Source organism: Bufo gargarizans, chromosome 5 (genome assembly GCF_014858855.1).
Source record: "Bufo gargarizans isolate SCDJY-AF-19 chromosome 5, ASM1485885v1, whole genome shotgun sequence".
Lineage (NCBI taxonomy): Eukaryota > Metazoa > Chordata > Amphibia > Anura > Bufonidae > Bufo > Bufo gargarizans.
Genome location: NC_058084.1, coordinates 47,384,697 through 47,408,171, shown reverse-complemented (window position 1 = coordinate 47,408,171; position 23,475 = coordinate 47,384,697). Strand labels below are relative to the sequence as shown.

The window sequence follows — 23,475 nt, the reverse complement described above, 5'->3', positions numbered from 1 at the left end:
CTTGAAAACACTCTATACAATTGCTTTAGACTCCCAGATTGGTATTTCCCTGTTTCTGAGTTCTGCTTGTTCGACTGTATGTTCGCGTTTTCTCTCTTGCTCTCACATTGACATGAAGGGGATTCGGGAGGCTACACCCTATTGCTGTTGCTTTCACTCTGGCACAGCTCTCGTTCAAAGCTTTCTTGCTCACGCTCACACGGAGCGCTGTGTGACATCACAATTTGAGCTACGTATAGTCAGGAGGACCAAGATTGCTCCAACGCGTTTCGAGTAAAACGTTATTCTTTGTCGGGGATACCGATTCAGTCTCCTATTCCCGCTTATATAGGTTCATTTCTTCTACTTCATTTAACCCCCCATATCTTCGGTCTCTGCTCGGGACATTTTGTTTATGAAGAGTCCCCCCCACATTTTTTAACTATCTCTCTTCCACTGAATGTGGTTCCATTTCCCCCATGTCTTTCTTTATAGTGTCTCGAGAGGGGATGGCCTTCATATTTTCTACAGATGTTGTATATATGTTCAAACAAAATCACAGAACTATAGTGGCCAATATGGGGGAACTGCCCAAGCCCCAAACACAGTAGCGTGTTTCTCATTGGGCGAGCAGTCCCACCGCATGTGAACCACAAAAATACAGTGGCAAGTATGGGGGAGCTGCTCAAACCCCAAACACTGTAGCGTGTTTCTCATTGGGGGAGCAATCCCACCGCATGTGGACCGCAGCAAACGACCATCCCAAGCAATTAATGCGTACAAAGGAGGACGCCAGCGCGGTCCACATGCACCACAGAAGCATCCTACACAGACTGGAGCATTGTGCGGATGAAAATACAATTATATAAATCACTGAAAAAAGTTGCACCAAACGGATATATCACTGACTATACTAGCTGGTCATACAAGCAGATATTAAAAGCTGAGATTTTTGCCAATATATTCCTGTCAGGAAGATATCGGAGCCCAACATGCACCACGTCACGGTCACTCAGCATGGCAAGGGGTCCTACCACTGCGCTAACTCTGGTGCACTAACTATGGTGTGAACACGGTCTGAAGGTGATGTAATCCAGCTCACAGCCAGGCTTCCACACAACCGCCTAGCAGGACAACTAGTGCAATGTGAACAAAGTCAGACTGTAAGCCACACCCATATCAGACCATGTGATGGAGGTCTTCAGGTGCAGAAGAATGTTCAATTGCCAAATAAAGGCACACATTCAATAGATATAAAACATATAAAACAAAATCACAGAACTATAGTGGCCAATATGGGGGAACTGCCCAAGCCCCAAACACAGTAGCGTGTTTCTCATTGGGCGAACAGTCCCACCACATGTGAACCACAAAAATACAGTTGCAGGTATGGGGGAGCTGCTCAAACCCCAACACTGTAGCGTGTTTCTCATTGGGGGAGCAATCCCACCGCATGTGGACCGCAGCAAACGACCATCCCAAGCAATTAATGCGTACAAAGGAGGACGCCCGCGCGGTCCACATGCACCGCAGAAGCATCCTACACAGACTGGAGCATTGTGCGGATGAAAATACAATTATATAAATCACTGAAACAAATGCACCAAACGGATATGTCACTGACTATACTAGCTGGTCATACAAGCAGAAGATATCGGAGCCCATCATCCTTTGTACGCATTAATTGCTCGGGATGGTCGTTTGAAGGTCTCTGGATGGCCACCACAATGAGCCATGGTGGGTGTCTTCAACTGGGGTCCACTGGAAGCATTTCTGGTACCTGCGCCAAACTTATAGTAAAAGTGAGATGTCAACCTGGCCTCATACATCTGATAAAGTAATGGTATAATATTCATGCCTTGCATGCTGTGCTTATATTTCTAGAGATTACAGGGATTTACCCATCTGCTGGAAGTATAGAAGGAGGTGCAATAATCACAATATCTGGACACTTCTTTGATGAAACAGATTCTCCTGCCAGAGTCCTTATAGGGGGTGAGTGAATTTTGTTACTACAACTGAACTACCATGGTGATTCTGGGATACAGCAGGAGACCTGCTTGTTGACAGTTTCCAGGGTGCAACAGGTTATCTTTTGTATATATTACAGAGTAGCACAAAGCAAAGAGTAATTAAAAAGAAAAAAGAAAGTTAAAGGATATGGACATCTGCTTATCCAGTTTTTTTTATTGTCTCCATGGATCTGAAATTAAGAAAAATGAATCTTTGGAAATACGTAGTCTTGGGCAAAATGTTCCCACCATTTTCCGAGTCTATATCTCCTATGCACAGCAATGGGTTTCTATATCCCCAGCTTCTTGGTATAGTACCAAAAGTATGCAAGTAAGGTATAGAGAATAGATGGAAGGATCTGACTACACACAGTTTGTAGTCTGTAACCATGGAGACTCATAGGTCTGTGTAGGAGTTTCAAAAATTGAATTCTGTCATGAGTGAATTGTAAGGATATTGCTTATACTGATGTTTACGTGCATTTTGTTACAGGTCAGGAATGTCAAATTCTTGGATTAACAGATACGACAATAACTTGTAAGAGCCCGTCAAAGCCGCCTGTTCTGCCTTCTCTGTTCCCAGGTATATGCAATGTATAATCATAACTATAGTTATTTCAAAATGATGGTCTATCCTTAGGATACATCATTCAATATCTCATTAGTGGGGTCCAACTCCTGGCACCCCTGCTGATCTGTTGTTTTTCAGTAGCTAAGATAAGCCCCAGAACTGCACAGCAACGTCGACTGTGTGGTGGTGATGGAGTAGGTTACTGAACTGCTGCTTCCACTGAGATTAATGGGAGCAGTGCTGTAGTAGCCAGCTCCATCCTCTATGTAGTGGACAGAGCCTGGAGTTCAGGAACCTGTTTCTGGTGGTGGAGCTACTGCAGAACAGCTGTTCATTTTTTAACCTATGCCAATTTCTTAACCTAACCCCTTTGCCACATTAAAAGCGCTCATTGCCCATGACCCTTCAGCTGCCCCCCTCTTGCCCCATCTGGTGCTGCCTGAAGCGATTTCCTCACCTGGCCTCATTAGTGGTGCACCCCAGCCGCTGGGAATCATATATTGATAATCTATCCTAAGGATATGCCATCATTGCCCACATGTGGAGCTATAGGGGGTGCAGAAGCAGGGTTTCCTGCTCTCACTCAATATACAGCTCCTACACGGAGTTGCTTTACAGCCATCTGCTCACAGCCTGTTCTGTGCTCTAAATGAAGGGAATACATCACTGCGTACAGGGGTGAGCCTAGCCTTTCTGCTGCCTGAGGCGAAAACTGAAACGCCCAGCTCAGGCAGCTCGATAATGATGATACCAGGCTCTGATAGGCTACAGGAACTAGGACTACAGCCTATTAGAGGAAACTGTGGACCAGGGAGACATCACTGCCATTGCAGCAGTCAACTGTATTGCTGTCCTGAGTACAGCAATGCAGTTGAATATGTAGAGATGAGCGTTTCCACAATTAAAGCGCTCATTGCCCATGGCCCGTCCGCTGCCCCCCTCTTGCTCCTACCTGGTGCTACCTGAGGCGATCACCTCACCTGGCCTCATTGGTGGTGCACTCCGACTCCATACTATAACTGAACAGATTTAGCAAACAGGAAAACACAATGAGAACCACCCATTAACTCAGAATTCCCTGATAGCGTATATGAAAATGGATTTCCTAAGTGGACAACCCCTTTATGTAATTTTATCTCTTACATTTAGGAAGCCGAGGACTGAAGGTGGATCGGTGGAATGTCAGTATTTCACTGAATAATGCTCTAAAATTGAATGAAAGCTCCACGGGCTATGCTGGTTCTTCTTGGTTCGATGGTGCATCCAAATCTTGGCCTCTGGAGAACAGTAACTTTATCGCTCGGTTCACTGGTTTCTTTGTGCCGCCAGAAACAGATTACTACACATTTTATATCAAAGGAGATGATAATTATGCTTTGTATTTCAATGAATCTGGTGACCCTGCAGGAAAGGTAATTGTAACAATTTATATTAATAAATATGTTCTCCATACTGTTAATGACCAAAATGCACTGTACAAAAGACTAATATTACCAATGAAACATTAAGCCCAAATAATACCGCCACTCTATGATGATTACCACCACATAGTGAATGACTAACACCATACTATTACTGTATATGCAGTACTGGGTAACAGGGTTGTCAGCACAGTAGGCAGGAAACACACAGACAGTGAGCCCTAACTGGACCCCAGCCTGCTTTCCCTGCCTACTTGCAGTGCAAGCCCTAAGCGGCATGTCCACAACTGGTCGACGCTCCCTGTTCTGCTAGGTGCAAGACAAACACTCAAAACATGGTTGTACAGAAAAGGGTCAGAACCGGGCAGACAATACAGTACCAAACCAGAAGGGTAGTCAGAATAGCCAAGCCGAAGTCAGAACCAGACAGAAGTCACAGTACCAAATTACGAGGCAGAGAGTGGTCAAAGGCAAGCCGAGGTCGAAACAGAGAGAATCTAATATGCACAGAACGGAACCAGGAGCACAGTAAGGGAGTAAATCTATAACTGGTAAGGGTTTATTGCCAGCAGGGGATTTAAATAGAGCGCCGATCAGAACCGATAGGTCCAGGGACTCTGTGCCCCATTGGACCAGAACACCAGTTGCCTTTATGATAGGCAGGCTGAGCAGTTATTCAGCCTGCAATAATCAAACACACCTAAACCATTAATAGCTCAATCTTCCTCCAGTGTGCATGCGTTGTGGGTAGAAACTGAGCGAGTGCTCCATAACTAAGGATGTGCGGCTCGGCATTGTGTCTCAAATGGGGCATCCGCGCTGCAACTCCACAACACATTGCTGGAGCCCCAACAGGTACATTGGTGAAAAGGGTACAAATTATTCTTGATTTGATGTTATTTAATATGTTCATGCTTTGTATTATGCTTTGAATGTATTCACAAATGCGGTCTATAGGTGGCACTGTTTAGTTAATTATGCCCTCACTCAGCAGAAGGAATTGGCTTTCCCCTCTGAGGGAGGAGCTTTCTAGTCAGGATTGCCTCAGCTACATTAGTTTTAGCTCTGCCTGATGTTCAGGGCAAAGGCTAGTTTAGTTAGGAGAGCAATCCCTAAGGGAAAGCTGGAGAAGACATTCATAGACTGTCCAGGATCACAACGTCATGCATGTTATCAGGGTATAGCTCGGTATAGCTAAATCATTTGCTGTTTGTGGAAAGATTAAGAGTTAGCTGCACCTTTCACAGTTATATAACAGTTTGGCCAACCGTTGAATGAACTGCATCCCTAAGTTCAGAAATTGCAAGCCTGATTGCAGAATGGTTTATAGTGTCTGGCGCCCACCACACTTTCTTGCTATTTGTGTGGATGGTTTGTAGTCTGGGACGCCTACCACATTTTTCAGAGTTTTGCAATTTGCCTGTGATCACCTTGGAAAGGTTGCAAAGTATTTATAAGGAGCTCAAGAGCTGCTGCTCAAATTATCATCATTGTTGCATTTGTCTATATACAGCTATTGGGGAGAGACTGTACTATAACTTGTCTTGGAACTGTGCCTTGATGTCATTGGATGTACTACAACTCTCATTCTACACCTTAGTAAACAGATACTTATTTATTTTCTACATTTGGACTAGTTACTGACTCCAGCACCATTTGTTGGCAAAACACCTACACCTCCTGCCTTGCACCTGTACAACACTCATAAAACTAAGGGCACCTCAACTACTATCAGGAAGGAGCCCCAACGTTGTCCCACCCAGTAATACATGATGGATTTATGGGTGTCTAGGATGGTGCTGTCTCTCCCTACAAACTGCCTTGTGTGTGCTTTATTACCTTCCCTAGCATGTGGAGCCGCCTTTCTAGGATGCTTACCCCCTCTCCCCACGCTGATCTGCCATTTGCAACCTTCTTTCCCTCCCTGCTCCTATCTCTAACACTGAAAGAAGGAAGGGGAAGATGGATTTACGTCAGATTCAACACCACCAGCAGCTATATGAAGGACTTACACACACTCTGCAGAAACAAAATAGTAGATTGTTAATAAAGACTGTTTATAAAGTTTATTCATTTTACATTTAAGAAGCAAATAAACAATGAAAACAAAAATTCAGTGCAAAAGTGTTAATATTCTTATTTTCCACTATTCTTTTACTTCAGGTGAAGATTGCCTATGGATACTCCACAACTTCTTACTTCTCCTACACACATCAGAAGTCGCAGACTTTTTACCTCCAGAAGGGCAAGCCGTAAGTCAGATAATATCACTCAAGCTTCTCTGTGAGAGGTACAGATCTTGAGCATTGCACAAAGACGATGGCACTGTGCAGTCTGTGCAGTCACAACTCAAATGTGACTCTCATTCCTTTGTTTGAAAAAATAAAATAAATGAATGCACAGTTTTCTTCTGCAGCCTGCATGTTTCACACACATTGCAGGCTGCTCCATCCTGTTCAGAATGAAATCTGCTAGACAAGCTCTCTGGCTGCTCGGCCTCCAGTCCCTCTCTCTTTTCTCCTCTCCTGAGATATTTACTGAGCTGATTCATGCCCAAATCAAAGTTGAACTACAATGTAGACCATAAATGAACCAATTCACTAATAGAATAACCATCGTGAACACAAAAGATAGTGAAGCAGTGCACGAGCCAGTACCGCCTGCTGGCTCAATAGGATAAATGTCCAGAATCCAACTAGCATGCCCGACCGCTGCCCCCTATAATACTGGGAGCAGTAACCACTGATATGTACAGTTCTCTATAATACACACAGGATAGTTCCCACATTAACAAGCCAACCAGGCACCTACCAGGATTGGTGACACCGGTGAGAAAGAAGTCCTATGTATGAGGCGTCCTCTTGTATGGGCAAAAATCCACAGCCCTGGCGGTCAGTTGCAATTCTGGATAGATAGATACAGAGTGCAGAGTGCCTATTGTGTCTACGCCCATTTATTTCTGGAGGTGCCTATATATTTCGAGAAGAACGAGGATCTTCATTCCTGAGGAAGGAAAACGTGACAATTTTCCGAAACTTGGTGGATTAAGTTTTAGATTCCACAGCTCAAGTGATGTCACTGTGTGCTCGGTACGAAGCGCTAGCTTTGAGGAGGAGAACATTGCTTTCGTTCGAGGCATTCTTCAAGCATTATCCAGAATAGCAACTGACATGGCCAGGGCCATGGATTTGTGCCTATGCAAGAGGATGCTGCTTACATTGGACTTCTTCTTCCTCTCCGGGGCCACCAATCCTGGTAGGTGCCTGGTTGGCTTGTTTATCCTGTGTGCATTACGATGAACCGTACATACACCTGTGCTTGTTGGATTCTGGACATTGATAGTGCAGGCACTATAGATGCTTTGGGGTCATTTACTAATCTGAAATACGCCTTAATTAGGTGTGTTTCAGGTGCAGATGGCGGTGCAACTAACCGTTCTACGACTTTTCCCTGCTCACACCATGTCTAAAATTGTTGGTGCGCATGGGTGGGGGAGGGGACGGGCTGGTAGGCCGTCTCATTCATCATTTTCTATGCCTGTTTTAGGCGTAGAAAATGGTCTAAATGCAAGACAGCACTGGATGTGCCGGAGTTATGAAGAGACCGATGCCTCTTCATAAGGCCTCATGCACACGGCAGTGTTCCGCGGCCAAGAGAGGACAGTGGAAACCCTCCTGACAGCATGAGCGCACGGCGTCATAGCAACCAATGAGGCCTAACTTTGGCGGATCCACCACCAGCTATGGGGCTTTATTAAGACCGGTGATTGTGCCTCTTTATCCTTAGACTATAAATTACTTTTAATGGACTTTTGTGGCCATTTCCAGGTGTTACTTTGAAGCATATATCCAAAACTACTATGGATCCTCTGTACTAGATGTTGGCGTACACACACGGACGAGTTCATACACTGAGCAGCAGACCCCTGAAGCTGTACAAGAAGTACAGGCCATACAGTCATGGAGTACCACCATTCTAGAAAACCAGGTTAGTAGTATATAGTATTCTGTATTATAGCCGTGTCCTTCTCTTGTATTTGGTATCCGATATTAGATACTGAACTCATGTTGGTTCCACTGAAATGTCTTCTCTTCCCCAAAGGTTATAACTCTACGGAACTGGAACACAACCCAGCAAGCAGTGTATGAGGTTCAGACAATCACTGTCACCAAATACTGCATCTCCCCATGTCCCGCCATGTACTACACACTTATCTATGCCAAGGAAGAAACAGGTACAGCCTATCTATCCATCCCATATCTCTATAAAAAAAGAGACACAGGTGCACGCTAACTTGGCTACAACACAAAGCGTAGAACTACAAGTAACAGCACAAAGACATAGGTAAATGGTGAATACATGAAAGTGTAAACTGCATTACTGCTATACTTACTATATGAAAAGTAGAAGCTCTTTTGCGTATACAAAACAGGGCCACTTTTAGTTCCCAGTCCGCCCCCGTCTGTCTGTCTATCTATCTATCTACAATTGCAAAAAGACAGCAGCATAGTCAGAAAGTGCAAATATGTGTGCAATTCCTCAGGGAAGGTAGGAATTTCTTCCACTGATAAATCCAAAAAACTAAAATTGATGTAGCACTCTGAATGTGGTGAAAGGATGAAGACCTGTTTATTCCCAAAGGCCTCATTGTGTTGGGATGAAACGTTGCCTTGGGAATAAACAGGTCTTCACAGCTTAGGGGGGAGATTTATCAAAAGTGATGTAAAGTAAAACTGGCTTAGTTGCCCCTTGCAACCAATCGGATTCCACCTTTTACTTTCCAAAGGAGCTCTGAAAAATGAAAGGTGGAATCTGATTGGCTGATAGGGATAACTAAGCCAGTTTACCTTTATTCCACTTTTAGTCTTCCCCGTATTATTTTTCTATATTTCCATTGGCAGATCCGCTATCAGCCGACGCTACTGCTCCTGAAATCCAAGCAGCATTGAGCAGATTTTGGTCTATACAGCCAGACACAGTCGATGTTCAGCAACTAAATTCTTCCGAAGAAGCAAATGTCTATACAGTGACATTCCATTCACAAAGAGGTGAGTAAAGGCAGGGCAAATTCCAAAAAGGCCAAAGATGATCAGAGCAAAGAAGAAACACTAGCTGAAAAATCACCTCTAGATCCTTGCCTGTGGTAGTCAATGAGCAAGAGAAGCTATATGAGAGAGGTAACAACTAGTGCAAAGAAAAATTGGAGCAACCACACATATCAGCCAGTTTCTTAAAGGGTGTCTGCCAGCAGTTTTGGCCATGTTAAACTGCTGACAGCACTAGAGTCTAGAGCGAGCAGTACAGATATATGTTTGGTTGAGCTTGTATCAGGAGAAGTGTGAATATGAAGTTTCAGAATAGGGGATAACTTTTATGAGTGGCCCAACCCCGCTCTTTCTACATGGATTTTTATGACCCTTATCAAAGTCAATTATAAATCAGCATGCCGTGAGCTCCCCCTACTGGCAACAATTAATTTCATTCAACTCAATTTCAGTTCTCCTTAACTGCTCAAAGAGGAGGTCTGAGGCACTAAGAAACCCTCATGTGTGCGTTCTACACATGTTGTTTTATTCCTTAAGGACATGGATGGAAAAGTCATTTTTCCTCTTAGTTTTCATACATGAGGGACTATACCTATAACTTGATGTCATCTGGCTGACAGTATTTACTATGTAAAATTATTATTTATGATACTTCTAGGTGATTTCCAGCTTCTCTCCTACAATATTCTGGGTGAAAGCAACATTACAGTGGATATTGAAGAGACGACTAAAGGTGTTCCTGACATGGCGACCTTCACTTTAGTGTGGGATAATGTGTACTCTACACCTCTGGCAGCAAACGCATCTTCACTAGAGGTCAGTTACGTGGCAGTAGTGATCGGACATGGTCCACAGGCGTTATCACAGGTCAGACTACGGTCTGTTCACTTGCATTCTCCTGTAATGTGCTGCTGTTTTCAAAAGGTTTTTTTGGGCCCCCTGAGGAACCAGGGTCTGGATGTGACTGCTGTTTCTGCCCTCCATATAGTTATGGCCCTAGGAAAGGAGTCTAAGGGTGCTGCCACATGTTCAGGTTATTTGATGCAGCCAAAACCAGGAGGGAATTGCAAAAATGTGAAGAAGTCGCCTGTCACGGCTGTAAGTGAGCAACACACAGTAAATAGCAACTGACCGGACCCAAACTAGGGAGGATAAAGGGTGACTCCTGTCAGACCCTAAAAGCTCTCCCTAAGCTGCTATGCACATATCCAGATCCATATGGTGGATCGAGACATGCCCGCGTACCTCAGGCTGATGACCACTGAAACCCCTACAATAGTGGAAGGGGCACGGCCACCGGTGCCCTGCTCAGTATATGGACGGAACCGGGGTCGCCTCGGATCCAGTCAGCAAAGAAACAGAAACACACAATGTCTAAACACTTATCTGAAGGAGCTGCGGCTGCAGTGAAAACAGATCCAAAGTCAGCAGACAATATCCGAAGTACTTGCTTCTGCAGAACACAGATCCAGTGAAAAGATATCACACAGGTGAAGATACTCAAGCGAGAGATACAGCTCAAATGAAAAGTATAATCCGCACCTCTACATAGGAGGAGGGGTGATTTAAAGGCAGCGAAATCAAACACAGGAGAGACAGCTGGGAGGAAGGAAAGAGAAAGTAAAGACCTCATCACAGGGGCGGAGGAACAGGGCAGAGGGAACTCCTCCAAGCTCTAGTAGTGACATCATCACAGGGGTGGAGAAACAGAGCTGTGAGAACGTCTCAAAGCTCTGGTAGTGACATCGCCTCTGTTCTTAATAATTTCTCTCCTGTTACGATCTACTCCTGATCTTAGCCTGAATGTGTGGCCGCACCATAAAGGTCCCTTTATACCAGCTCAGAATGACGGTTTAACAAGCTGATCAACACTAAGTTCAGCAGATTTGTATCTATGACACTGGCTGACCTGTTACATGTGCACTAGGCAGCTGAAGGCATCTGTGTTGGTCCCATGTTCATACGTGGCCGCATTGCTGAGAAAAATGATGTTATAATATATGCAAATGAGCCTCTAGGAGCAACGGGGGCGTTGCCATTACACCTAGAGGATCAGCTCTCTCTGCAACTGCTGCACCCTCTCCACTTTGATTGACAGGGCAGTTTCTGATCATCGGTGGTGTAAAAGGGTCTTCATTCTGGGATATGACTTCTCTAAATACCAATCTACCCTTACAGTCAAAGCAGCCACATTACATTAACCCTTTTTATACCACACTGAACCCTGATTACGACATATAACAGCATACAACGAGACTGAGCTGGTGGAACCACTTTGATTTGCTGTTGTGTAAATATAATCCAGAACATTAAAGGGGTTGTCTCACTTCAGCAAATGGCATTTATCATGTAGAGAAAGTTAATACAAGGCACTTACTAATGTATTGTGATTGGCAATATTGCCTCCTTTGCTGGCTTCATTCAATTTCCCATCGCATTATACACTGCTCGTTTCCAGGGAGTATGACCACCGCTGCAGAGCAGATACAAGGTGGTCGGGATGGGAACTGCTGCGCTTGCATGCCTATGTGGACTCCCACGGCCCAGGCCACTAGAATGGACGGCACATTTTCCTATAGTGTGTAAGGACGACCTCCGCTGCTGGATTTGTGAACCCTTCAGGGGCTCAATAAATTAATGACCATGTCTAATATTTTAACTCATTCCTTTGGTTTGGTCATGTTTATCTACTTTGAGGACTTGTGTGAGAATCTGACATAGTGTTAGGTACAGAAATAGAGACATTTCTGAAGGGCTCACGAGCTTTGAGCCACCACTGTGTGTCCAAAAATGCAAAGCGAAAAATAAAAGAAGGTAGATTTCACTCGCAGGCCGACAATGTGAGCGTATTGGAAATGTTGGTGCTAGTCATCTGCTGCAATGTGTTTCTTCCAGGTGAAAGAGGCCGTACAACAAATGCTTACCGCTCAGTGTCCGGATGCGATAGCGAATCGGAAAGAAAGTTCATCCGTCAAATATTTCAGGAATTATGAACCGGATGTAGCGTTGGTATGAAAAGATATATTTTAAAGCATTTCTGTTTTCTATTCACGAGCATGATGCAGAGGTAGCAGGGATGAGTTTGTCATCTACCTTTTTTGGAGCTGCATTGTATGGTGATTCCTCACGTTAAAGGAAACCAGTCAGGAGCTTCATGCTGTCTGAATGTCCTGGTTACAAACAGTTATGTCTTATGAAGCCCTGCAGTGTTTCAGAGAAGACAGAGTCATGGGGACTGATCTGATCCTCATCACCCTGCCCATAGCTTGATTGACATATTTCTCCATATTTGTGTATAGCGAGAAACCTGGCAAGGGGTCCTACCACTAAGCTACCTATGGTGTGAACACGGTCTGAAGGTGATGTAATCCAGCTCACAGCCAGGCTTCCACACAACCGCCTAGCAGGACAACTAGTGCAATGTGAACAAAGCCAGACTGTAAGCCACACCCATATCAGACCGTGTGATGGAGGTTACCAGGTGCAAAGGAGAGTGTTTGAATGCCAGGTAAAGGCACATACACTACATATAAAACAAGACAAAAACACAGAAATATAGTGACAAATCTGGGGGAGCTGCTCAACCCCTAACACTGTAGCGTGTTTTTCATTGGGGGAGCAGCCCCACCGCATGTGGACCGCAGCAAACGACTATCCCCAGCAAAAAATATTTTGCATACGGTGGAGGATGTCGGCGCGGTCCACATGCACCACAAAGGCATCCTACACAAAACGGAGCATTGTGCGGATGAAAATATAATCATAAATCACAGAAAAAATGCACCACACGGATATGCCACTGACTATACTGGCTAGTCATAAATGCAGATATTAAAAGCTGAGACTTTTGCCAATATATTCCTGTCAGGAAGATATCGGAGCCCCAAGCACCACGTCACGGTTCTCAGCATGGCAAGGGGTCCTACCACTACGCTACCTATGGTGTGAACAAGGTCTGAAGGTGATGTAATCCAGCTCACAGCCAAGCTTCCACACAACCGCCTAGCAGGACAACTAGTGCAATGTGAACAAAGCCAGACTGTAAGCCACACCCATACCAGACCATGTGATGGAGGTTACCAGGTGCAAAGGAGAGTGTTTGAATGCCCCAAAACATTTTTTGCTGGGGATAGTCGTTTGCTGCGGTCCACATGCGGTGGGGCTGCTCCCCCAATGAAAAACACGCTACAGTGTTAGGGGTTGAGCAGCTCCCCCAGATTTGCCACTATATTTCTGTGTTTTTGTCTTGTTTTATATGAAGTGTATGTGCCTTTACCTGGCATTCAAACACTCTCCTTTGCACCTGGTAACCTCCATCACACGGTCTGATATGGGTGTGGCTTACAGTCTGGCTTTGTTCACATTGCACTAGTTGTCCTGCTAGGCGGTTGTGTGGAAGCCTGGCTGTGAGCTGGATTACATCACCCTCAGACCTTGTTCACACCATAGGTAGCGTAGTGGTAGGACCCCTTGCCATGCTGAGAACCGTGACGTGGTGCATGTTGGGCTCCGATATCTTCCTGACAGGAATATATTGGCAAAAGTCTCAGCTTTTAATATCTGCATTTATGACTAGCCAGTATAGTCAGTGACATATCCGTTTGGTGCATTTCTTCTGTGATTTATATGATTATATTTTCATCCGCACAATGCTCCGTTTTGTGTAGGATGCCTTTGTGGTGCATGTGGACCGCGCCGACATCCTCCACCGTATGCAAATTTTTTTTTGCTGGGGATAGTCGTTTGCTGCGGTCCACATGCGGTGGGGCTGCTCCCCCAATGAATAGGGGTTGAGCAGCTCCCCCAGATTTGCCACTATATTTCTGTGTTTTTGTCTTGTTTTATATGTAGTGTATGTGCCTTTACCTGGCATTCAAACACTCTCCTTTGCACCTGGTAACCTCCATCACATGGTCTGATATGGGTGTGGCTTACAGTCTGGCTTTGTTCACATTGCACTAGTTGTCCTGCTAGGCGGTTGTGTGGAAGCTTGGCTGTGAGCTGGATTACATCACCTTCAGACCTTGTTCACACCATAGGTAGTTTGCTGCGGTCCACATGCGGTGGGGCTGCTCCCCCAATGAAAAACACGCTACAGTGTTAGGGGTTGAGCAGCTCCCCCAGATTTGCCACTATATTTCTGTGTTTTTATAGCGAGAAACCTGTCGATACGCAGCATTTCAGAGTAAAGAATAGTTGTATGTCATACGTTTTTTTTTGTTGGTGGGGGGTTTACTATCTTCCCTGGGGAAGGAGTGCCTTAATTGGCGTGAGGAGACTTATAGGCCATACATGCTCCTCTGGAATTCTGGGAAGAAAGGGATGCAAATGAGCTCTTAACAAGCTCTTCCTCTGATGCGCCAGATGTAAGGCAGCTATCCTAGAAGTCAATGTTCGACCCTTTAAATAGGCCTTGAGACATGAAATGGATAATAAGGATAATAAATAAGCCAGCATCTCATCTGCAGACAGCTGTTTTGGGGTGATTGCCCCTTATCAGTGCAGAGAGGACTGGCTTAACTGGGTGAGAGGTCTAGGTCAGGATTTGGGGGAAATATCTCCTTGGGGAGAGAGCGCCTTAGGCTACTTTCACACTAGCGTTCGGGCGGATCCGTTCTGAACGGATCCGCCCATAATAATGCAGACGGAGGCTCCGTTCAGAACGGATCCGTCTGCATTATATTAGCTAAAAAAAGCTAAGTGTGAAAATAGCCTGGGACGGATCCGTCCAGACTTTCAATGTAAAGTCAATGGGGGACGGATCCGCTTGAAGATTGAGCCACATTGTGGCATCTTCAAACGGATCCGTCCCCATTGACTTACATTGAAAGTCTGGACGGATCCGCACGGATCCGCACGCCTCCGAACGGCCAGGCGGACACCCGAACGCTGCAAGCAGCGTTCAGCTGTCCGCCTGTCCGTGCGGAGGCGAGCGGAGCGGAGGCTGAACGCCGCCAGACTGATGCAGTCTGAGCGGATCCGCCTCCATTCAGACTGCATCAGGGCTGGACGGCTGCGTTCGGGTCCGCTCGTGAGCTCCTTCAAACGGAGCTCACGAACGGAAACCCGAACGCTAGTGTGAAAGTAGCCTAAATCGGCGTGAGGAGACTTATAGGCCATACATGCTTTTGTGGAATTCTGGGAAGAAAGGGATGCAGATTAGTTTTTTATTTTCCTATTTATCTAAAATGGAACAACTTATTTAATAGTCTTCCCTAAATATTTTCTAGCATTTTGTCTTTACTATGCAGACCTATGTGTCTCCATAGTAACAGACTACAAATACATCCTGTGTAGTCAGATCACCGAGTGATACTGCCTTCTATCTGTTCCCTACTTCATGCTAACCTGCAAAATGTATGTTAGCAAAAACAGAACAAGAGGGGAGTATGACTGCAGGATGGGGAGACACTTGGGTCGGGCTATGTGGCTGTATACATGAATAGGACATTTTTTATCTAGACTTCCTGTACTTCATTTTCATTTTAGATCCATTAGGATTATAGAAGTAGTTTAGCTGCAATGGTTTACATGGCCTTTAACACCCGATTTTGCCAAGTGACAAACTCAGCCCTAACTCCACCATTACATGCCGGTACATCAATCTACAATCTGTTTGTCGTCTTCCTGACTTTCTTTATCTTGGAGTTTATTGGCACTTGCTGCAGTTCTTTTACATCTACTGTGACTATTCCTTTTCTGCTCAGGGTTCCTACTGGGGCACCATAACAGCCGAGACTGAACCATTTTGTGGGCGATTTTCCTTGAAGAATCCACAAACACTGTATTATTATTCTGGATATAATCCACTGACCGGGTCAATATATGATGTGATCTCACTAACTTTATATAGGAAGGTAAGATTGTGCATTTCTGATTTATTCTGGTTGATAATAAATACATTATGAGTACATTTCGTTTGGGATGTTTTTTTTTTTTTAGAGAAAAACGGTCCCAAGACTTTATAATAACATGTCAGAAGTTTTGCTCGGATCGATCACTAGGGGTACAGAGCTCAGCTTAACTTATCCGCCACTTCGTTTTTAGGCTTCATGGACACAAGTGTCCTCAAACAATGGATCTATATGGATACCTTCCATGTGCATTCCGCATTTTCCTCACGCCAATCAATAGAAAGGACTAATCTCGTCCAGGGGCGGATTGGCCATAGATGCTATAGGAAAATTTCCCGGTGGGCCAATGCCTAGGAGGGCCACCCAAGCCCTCCTCATGTCCGTCAGCGGGGTACATAATGATCTGATTCTTTCATACGCACCAGCAGCCACAGGTGCCCTCCTGAATTCAACTGTATCAATGTCCTTAGGACAGCAATACAGTTGAATACTGTGGTGATTTGGCAGTATTTTGTGCTGCACTGTGGTATTTGGCTCAGCTGAGGCGGTATATTGCTCTGCACTATGGTACCACTGGCCCTGCCTACTTCTCTTGTACTTGCCTACATATGTTGGCCGTACCTGTCAATTTAGACCCACCTACAACATGGGAACACTTGTACCTTTTTTTCCAGGGCCACTTTCAGTTCCCAGTCCGCCCCTGTTCTGGTCCCCAATATAGGCGACAATAGAACAAGTTCTATAAGTAGCTAAATGGCCACACGGATCTGCAAAAAAATACGGATGTTTGCATGGGTCAGTGTGCTATCCTCAAAAAATGTGGATAGCATGTGGATGAAAAAATACAGTTGCGTGCATGATCAACAGGGGTCTCTCTATGATATGTTTCTTGAAATTATAGTTACCCTTTACTTATATATATCTTTGCAGAGCATTTGGGTGGCTTGATGGGTAGCCCTGTTGCCTTGCAGCGCTGGGTTCCTGGTTCATGTAATTACATGCAATGTGCACATGAAAAGAGAAAAAGTTCCTAGGCTCAAACATCTACATGAGCACTGTATGTTCTCCCCATGTTTGTAATTAAATGAGCGGAATGTATTAGCTGGCAAACCTTTGAGCTATAACTTATGCAAGGAGTGTAAAAGTGGCAATTTATAGCAAAAAAAGTGGCATTTGCTATAATTTGGAGACTTTTTATGGCGTAAAAGTGGAGTAAATACTTTAATAAACCTGCTCTACTGTTCTTAAACTGATAGGTTATCCTTTAAAAGTTATCATCCTGTCTGCCTGCAACCACCACTAGGGGGAGCTTAGGAGCTTATTGTTTATAAATACATTTCCACAATAAAAATATACAGAGTAAAGCTCCTGGGCTCCCTCTAGTGTTGGCTGGAGACAGCATAAAATATATTATTTAAAGGGGTATTCACATCTCAGGATGATCTTCTCCTAACCTCTTCCCACTTGCATGTGGAGGCCAGAGGTAGATAGAACTACAGAAACACTTGAGTGGGCTGTGTTACGCTGTTTCACTAGCTCCCATACAAGTGTGGGAAAAACTGAATTCTGACTGCTATAAAGACATATTAAGAAGTTAAACAATAAATGTATTAGTCCAGCTCACCCATAACAAGAATAAGTTCCCGCACGGAGTAGATCATACGTTACTTTTACCAGTATTCACATGACAGGTAAAACGTAGTGAGCTTCACCTCCCTCCACCTCCCATCAGATCAACATGTTTCGAACCTCCTGGTTCTTAATCATGATTAAGAACCAGGAGGTTCGAAACATGTTGATCTAATGGGAAGTGGAGGGAGGTGAAGCTCACTACGTTTTACCTGTCATGTGAATACTGGAATTAAGACACAGTAACGTATGATCTACTCCGTGCGGGAACTTTTTTTTTGTTATGCCTATATTAAGAAGTTAATCAGCATCTAAAATGACATTGAAGATGATAGATTGTTCATATAGTATTTATACGCAGGTACCTTATTTCTGTTGTATATTTCATTGTTTCTGCGTTGTTTTCAGCTTTGCTTTGCCTATAAAGGATATCTTACAAATGCAATTTACCTATATTTTCAATATGAAGATATCAGCAGTCCAGGATCCGTCAGAGACGTATCTGATGGTTTCAGCTACAGCTTTGCTCAGGAGACCAGGTACGATTCAACTTTGGTTTGTTTGTAAAGCTAAAATAAAAAATTAAAAATACAGCTAAGAAAGGTCATTTCAGAGTGGTTTAAGTCGGGGTGACATGGCATTTAAAGAGACTGTCCACTTTTTACTATTGATGACCTATCCTCAGGATAGGTCATCAATATCAGATCGTCAGGGGCCGACACCTGGGACCCCTGCTGATCAGCTATTTGAAGAGAAAGCAGCACTAGTATGAGCTCTGTGCATTTGGTAGCCTAAGACTATTCCTGCTGCACTTGGATTGGCCAGCACTGATCACGTGAACAATGCTGGCCAATCCAAGTGCAGAGCTGGACAGATAGGAAGTGTCTTGGTCTACGAATGCACAGTGTGCATCAGCTATCTTGGATGAGCCTTTGCCAAACTTTTATATAGAGTATTTTCTGGCAGTTGCGACTAGGGGGAACTCCTCCTTCCTGCCATCTCTTATACTGAGAGAAGGGAGGGGGAGAGCAGAGAGAGTCCACACCGCCAGTAGCCATGTGCTGGGAGGGGGAGAGCAGAGAGAGTCCACACAGCCAGTAGCCATGGAAGGGGGAGAGCAGAGAGAGAGTCCACACCGCCAGTAGCCATGTGCTGGGAGGGGGAGAGCAGAGAGAGTCCACACCGCCAGTAGCCATGTGCTGGGAGGGGGAGAGCAGAGAGAGTCCACACCGCCAGTAGCCATGTGCTGGGAGGGGGAGAGCAGAGAGAGTCCACACAGCCAGTAGCCATGTGCTGGGAGGGGAAGAGCAGAGAGAGTCCACACAGCCAGTAGCCATTTGCTGTCCAGCCTCTCTAGCAAAACGCTAGGACTTTTTTTTAATAAGGACTATTTAGGAAGTTCCTTAATTTTGCATATAGAAAGCAAATTAACAATAAGAAAAAATCAGTGAAAAGTTGCCCATAGCCTTTATGGCCAAGGGGATTTTGAGCTCTGACCCCTTTAAAGATATGCTGTAAAGTTTTGAAGCCTTTACTGCCCTGGCCGCTTTGTTTCTAAGGGTTCTGCTGTTTTGGGGGCAGGACCCCTCTATGACTGTGATGGCAGTACATATTATATCTAAAGCTACTCTCACATCTGCACTGTTCTTCAGCTCTGTTATAGGAGCAGAAGAACGAAAATAACAGAACTGTTGTATACGGCACATAACTGAAGCAAAGTGAGCCTAACAGATACCATTGACTATAATGGAATCCGTTAGGTTTCCATTCAGGAGGATGTTTTTGAAGCGGGGAAAAAAGTCCAGAATTCAGGACTTTTCTCTCCACTATTTTTAACGTATTCTGTGATGGAAGCCCCGCACAGAGCTTCCAACGGAGAGGTGAAAGTAGACTAAGCAATTGCACTTGACTTTAGTCTTGGGAAGATTATCGTAGAAATGTGAATATATTATATGTTCTGATATACAATTTATCATCTCTTGTTTTTCAGCTGGACTTACACCTGTATAGATATGTTGGATCTTGTTAAAACCAAATACAACGGCAAAAATTTCAAAGTGTACCGAATCTACCTGCCGTCAGGTCAAGATTATTATATAGACGTCCTATACATTGGGCAGACCCTGCCTACAAATGACTTGAACAGTAAGTCGCTCTAGAAGTGAAAATGCTCGCAGTCCTACTTTTATTTAGCTGCTTCAGAGGGAAATACAGGAGGATCATTATTTACAGGGTTTGTTCCATGCTGGGGCCAGAGTCAAGAAATACTAACAGGCATTCTACTAGGCCACAGGGGCATGTGTGCGGAGGATGGGAGTATTTATACTCACAGTTTGGATGTTCCCTGGGCCAGTGTGCAGTGATGGGAAGGGCATACCTCTTCTTCCCTTTGGGATACTCCGGCCTGGTGTTGGTTGAGGTTCCCTTGATGTTGAGGGTTTCTGTGAGATGCAAGGCAGGGACCCTTGGCAGCAGAGGATGTCTGCACATTGTAACAATGCAGGAAATAATGAGGCAGTTCTGCAGTAGAACAGTTCTTTACTGAAGAATCAAGTTCAAATACATCAGTTACGCTTCTCAGCATGCATGGACCGGCAGATATTCCACAAATGCCCTTTCCACAGTTCTGACAGGTAACATGGCTGCAGAGGTGGGTAATAGGCCAAGGTGTTTCTTTAAACCTTACACTGCATTTCTCTAGCTGACCTCAACATAAGCATCCAGGCATGGGGTGTACACGTTATCTTGTATGATGCAACCACAGGGCGGACCCCAACATCAGACAACGCTCTTCGCATTTTGTACAGGTTGCTCTACTCAGTTAAGGGTTTCCACAATGTTCTCAGCAGCACATGGAACAGTGGGCATAAAAGTTTGTCTCAATAAGACAAAAACATTTTTTTTTTTTACTTACGTCTTTTTAGCAAAGCCATCCCATGATAAACTGATCACCATCCTGTTGATCATCAGAAGTTGCAACAACCCCTGCTGGGGAAATGCGGTATTACATAGTGCCCATTCAAATGAACGAGCAGTCATGTATTCCATGACTATTCTGAGTCTGTGGTTGTGGCCCTTGAAGGCATTGTACAATCCAGACTACCCCTATCATGTTAACCATTTATGATGATAGTACCAGCCTGCTCTGTAATATTTAGGGCCCTTCACTGTTTGCATTGCTATTAATAATCATGACATTTATGGAACAGTTGTTGTACCTCCAGTTATGACTGTATCTGTTCATTTCATATATTGCAGTTAATAGGAGGAGACCGGCAATATCAGAGAATGGAGTCTTTATAAGCGACGTCAGTGTGACCGAAAGAGATGGCGCCGCTCAGAGACAGTATAGCATTGCTGTAACCACATATAATTGTGGATACAATATTCCACTTTTCGCTGCTGGATTTGCAGAGGTAGGTAATGGCAGATTTTCTGTACAGTGAGTATTATAAGGGAAATTATATAAAACGTACGGCTGAAAAAAATGAACAGGACCCTTTATTGTGAAACGTACAGGTGTGAACGCTACCGTGTCCTTCTGATTCCTGTCATGTGAGGAACTAGAGAAAACTATGGGGGAGATTTATCAAGCTGATGTAAAGGAAAACTGATTCAGATGCCCATAGCAACCAATCAGATTCCTCTTTTCATTTTCAAAAGGAGCTTTAATAAATGAAAGCTGGAATCTGGTGGCTATGGGCAGCTAAACCAGTTTTCCTTTACATCAGTTTTGATAAATCTAATCTATGTTGATATGGATGTTTATCTGGAGCCACATAATGTATTTACCGTACATCCGAAAACTGGCAAAAATACCTAGTCAAATCTCCTGCTTCTCTTCTATTACAAAGCTGTCTGCCAGTAGCCACCACTAGGGGGAGCTCAGTGAATAGGAAGTAATACAACTACAATGGAAGCTGTAATAATCTCTGCATTGAGCTCCCCCTTGTGGTGGTTAAATAAAAATGCAATGTTTTAACATGGGTAAGAAAAGAACAAGTTCTTTGAGGGGCTCCTCCTCCCCCTGGGCCCCATAGTTGTTGTGTGGTCTGTCTCTGTTGCAGATACGCTACTGTCTGTGCTGATTATAGGGGTTTTCTTGGAATTAAATATGGATGACCAATCCTGAAGATAGATTATCAATACCAGATCAGTTGGGGTCCGACTCCCTGCACCACTATTGTTTAGTTATTTGAAGGGGCTGCACTGTTCGGACAGGGGCTGCAGTCACTTCATAGTACCTAGTATAGTACCCACTATAGTGTAGTACCACTTAAATGGGATTGAGCTGCAGAAAGGCAATTTGACTAATGAACCCCCACTGCCCCCAGTAATCTCCCTATAGTGCCCACAGTGATTTTCCCCCATCTGCACTCACGGGAAACGGGGCCAAAACTGTGTTTGTACTTCATGCCAGGCCCCTGCTTATTTCGGCATCTGTCAGGCCCCAGTGCTGCCCTACTAGTAGTATTCACTAATGACGTGGGTGAGCGGAACCTGACAGATGTTAGTCATACTCCGCCCAACCACTTCATTAGTGATTAGAGAGTACTACTAGGGCACGCATCGCACCCGCACGGAAAACTCGCCCATGTGAAAGGGGCCTTAGAGCCTGATAAATGCCGGACCGACCACAACTGAGGCTGCTTTGGTGAGAGCTCTGACGCATGAAGAACAATCTTAGTTCTGGGCCCCATTACCAATAAGCACAGGCATGAGCATAGCCCCCAGCCCAGCTAGTCATCCCCTGACGGCAGTACTGCCAGTACTACCCTGATGGCGGCCCCAAATGTTTGACCTGGCGACGCCCCTGGAGTGAGAAGATGCAGTGGCCTCCCCCAGGAGCAGTGGGCCCAGGCACTTTCCCGTGTATGCCGGGTGCTGACAGCGGCCCTCTTGGACCCCCACCGATCAGATAATGATCCTATCCTGAGAATATGTCATCAATATTTATTTCATAAGAAATCTTTACATGGGTTAGAGCTCTGTTCTGATACAGAGCTACGACTCTCCAGCGTTCTTTCCCACAGCCATAGTCACAGTACCACATTACATCTTTAAAGCACCTGAGGAAGTGTATGCAGGCTCATACAGAGGTATCTTCTGTCATATTCTATATGAACTGCGTCATGTTGAATCAGATGCCATATTACATATTAATATGATGCCATATGCTGCCACTGTACAGCAGCATGTGAAGTGTCTAAGCCTCCGTCCTGCAGAGGATGGAGTGTCCTCCGTCCTGCAGAGGGTGGAGTATCCTCCGTCCTGCAGAGGGTGGAGTGTCTATGTCTCCGTCCTGCAGAGGGTGGAGTATCCTCTGTCCTGCAGAGGGTGGAGTGTCTATGTCTCCGTCCTGCAGAGGGTGGAGTGTCCTCCGTCCTGCAGAGGGTGGAGTGTCCTCCGTCCTGCAGAGGGTGGAGTGTCTAGGTCTCCGTACTGCAGCAGGTGGAATGTCTAGGTCTCTACTGCAGCACATTGAGTGTCTAGGTCTCCGTCCTGCAGAGGGTGGAGTGTCTAGGTCTCCGTCCTGCAGAGGGTGGAGTGTCTAGGTCTCCGTCCTGCAGAGGGTGGAGTGTCTAGGTCTCCGTCCTGCAGAGGGTGGAGTGTCTAGGTCTCCGTACTGCAGCACGTGGAGTGTCTAGGTCTCCGTACTGCAGCACGTGGAGTGTCTAGGTCTCCGTACTGCAGCACGTGGAGTGTCTAGGTCTCCGTACTGCAGCACGTGGAGTGTCTAGGTCTCCGTACTGCAGCACGTGGAGTGTCTAGGTCTCTGTATTGCAGCACATAGAGTGTCTAGGTCTCTGTATTGCAGCACATAGAGTGTCTAGGTCTCTGTATTGCAGCACATAGAGTGTCTAGGTCTCTGTATTGCATCATGTGGAGTGTCTAAGTCTCCATACTGCAGCATGTGGAGTGTCTAGGCAGGGCAGTTTCTAGGGAAATTTACCAACAGGGCGA

At 45.0% G+C, this 23,475-nt stretch overlaps 1 protein-coding gene across 1 annotated transcript in view; it reads left to right on the top strand.

Moving 5' to 3' along the window:
• The window catches only part of LOC122939297 (fibrocystin-L-like), a gene marked incomplete at its 3' end in the record, with an annotated part of 164,001 nt that overhangs the window by 24,102 nt on the left and 116,424 nt on the right, over window positions 1-23,475 (top strand). Inside the window, 13 exon segments of the mRNA XM_044295368.1 lie at window positions 1,864-1,974; window positions 2,485-2,574; window positions 3,712-3,974; window positions 6,147-6,235; window positions 7,811-7,970; window positions 8,085-8,217; window positions 8,885-9,031; window positions 9,687-9,844; window positions 11,924-12,037; window positions 15,736-15,885; window positions 17,920-18,050; window positions 19,502-19,672; window positions 20,780-20,927. Coding sequence (XP_044151303.1) covers window positions 1,864-1,974; window positions 2,485-2,574; window positions 3,712-3,974; window positions 6,147-6,235; window positions 7,811-7,970; window positions 8,085-8,217; window positions 8,885-9,031; window positions 9,687-9,844; window positions 11,924-12,037; window positions 15,736-15,885; window positions 17,920-18,050; window positions 19,502-19,672; window positions 20,780-20,927 — 1,865 coding nt within the window.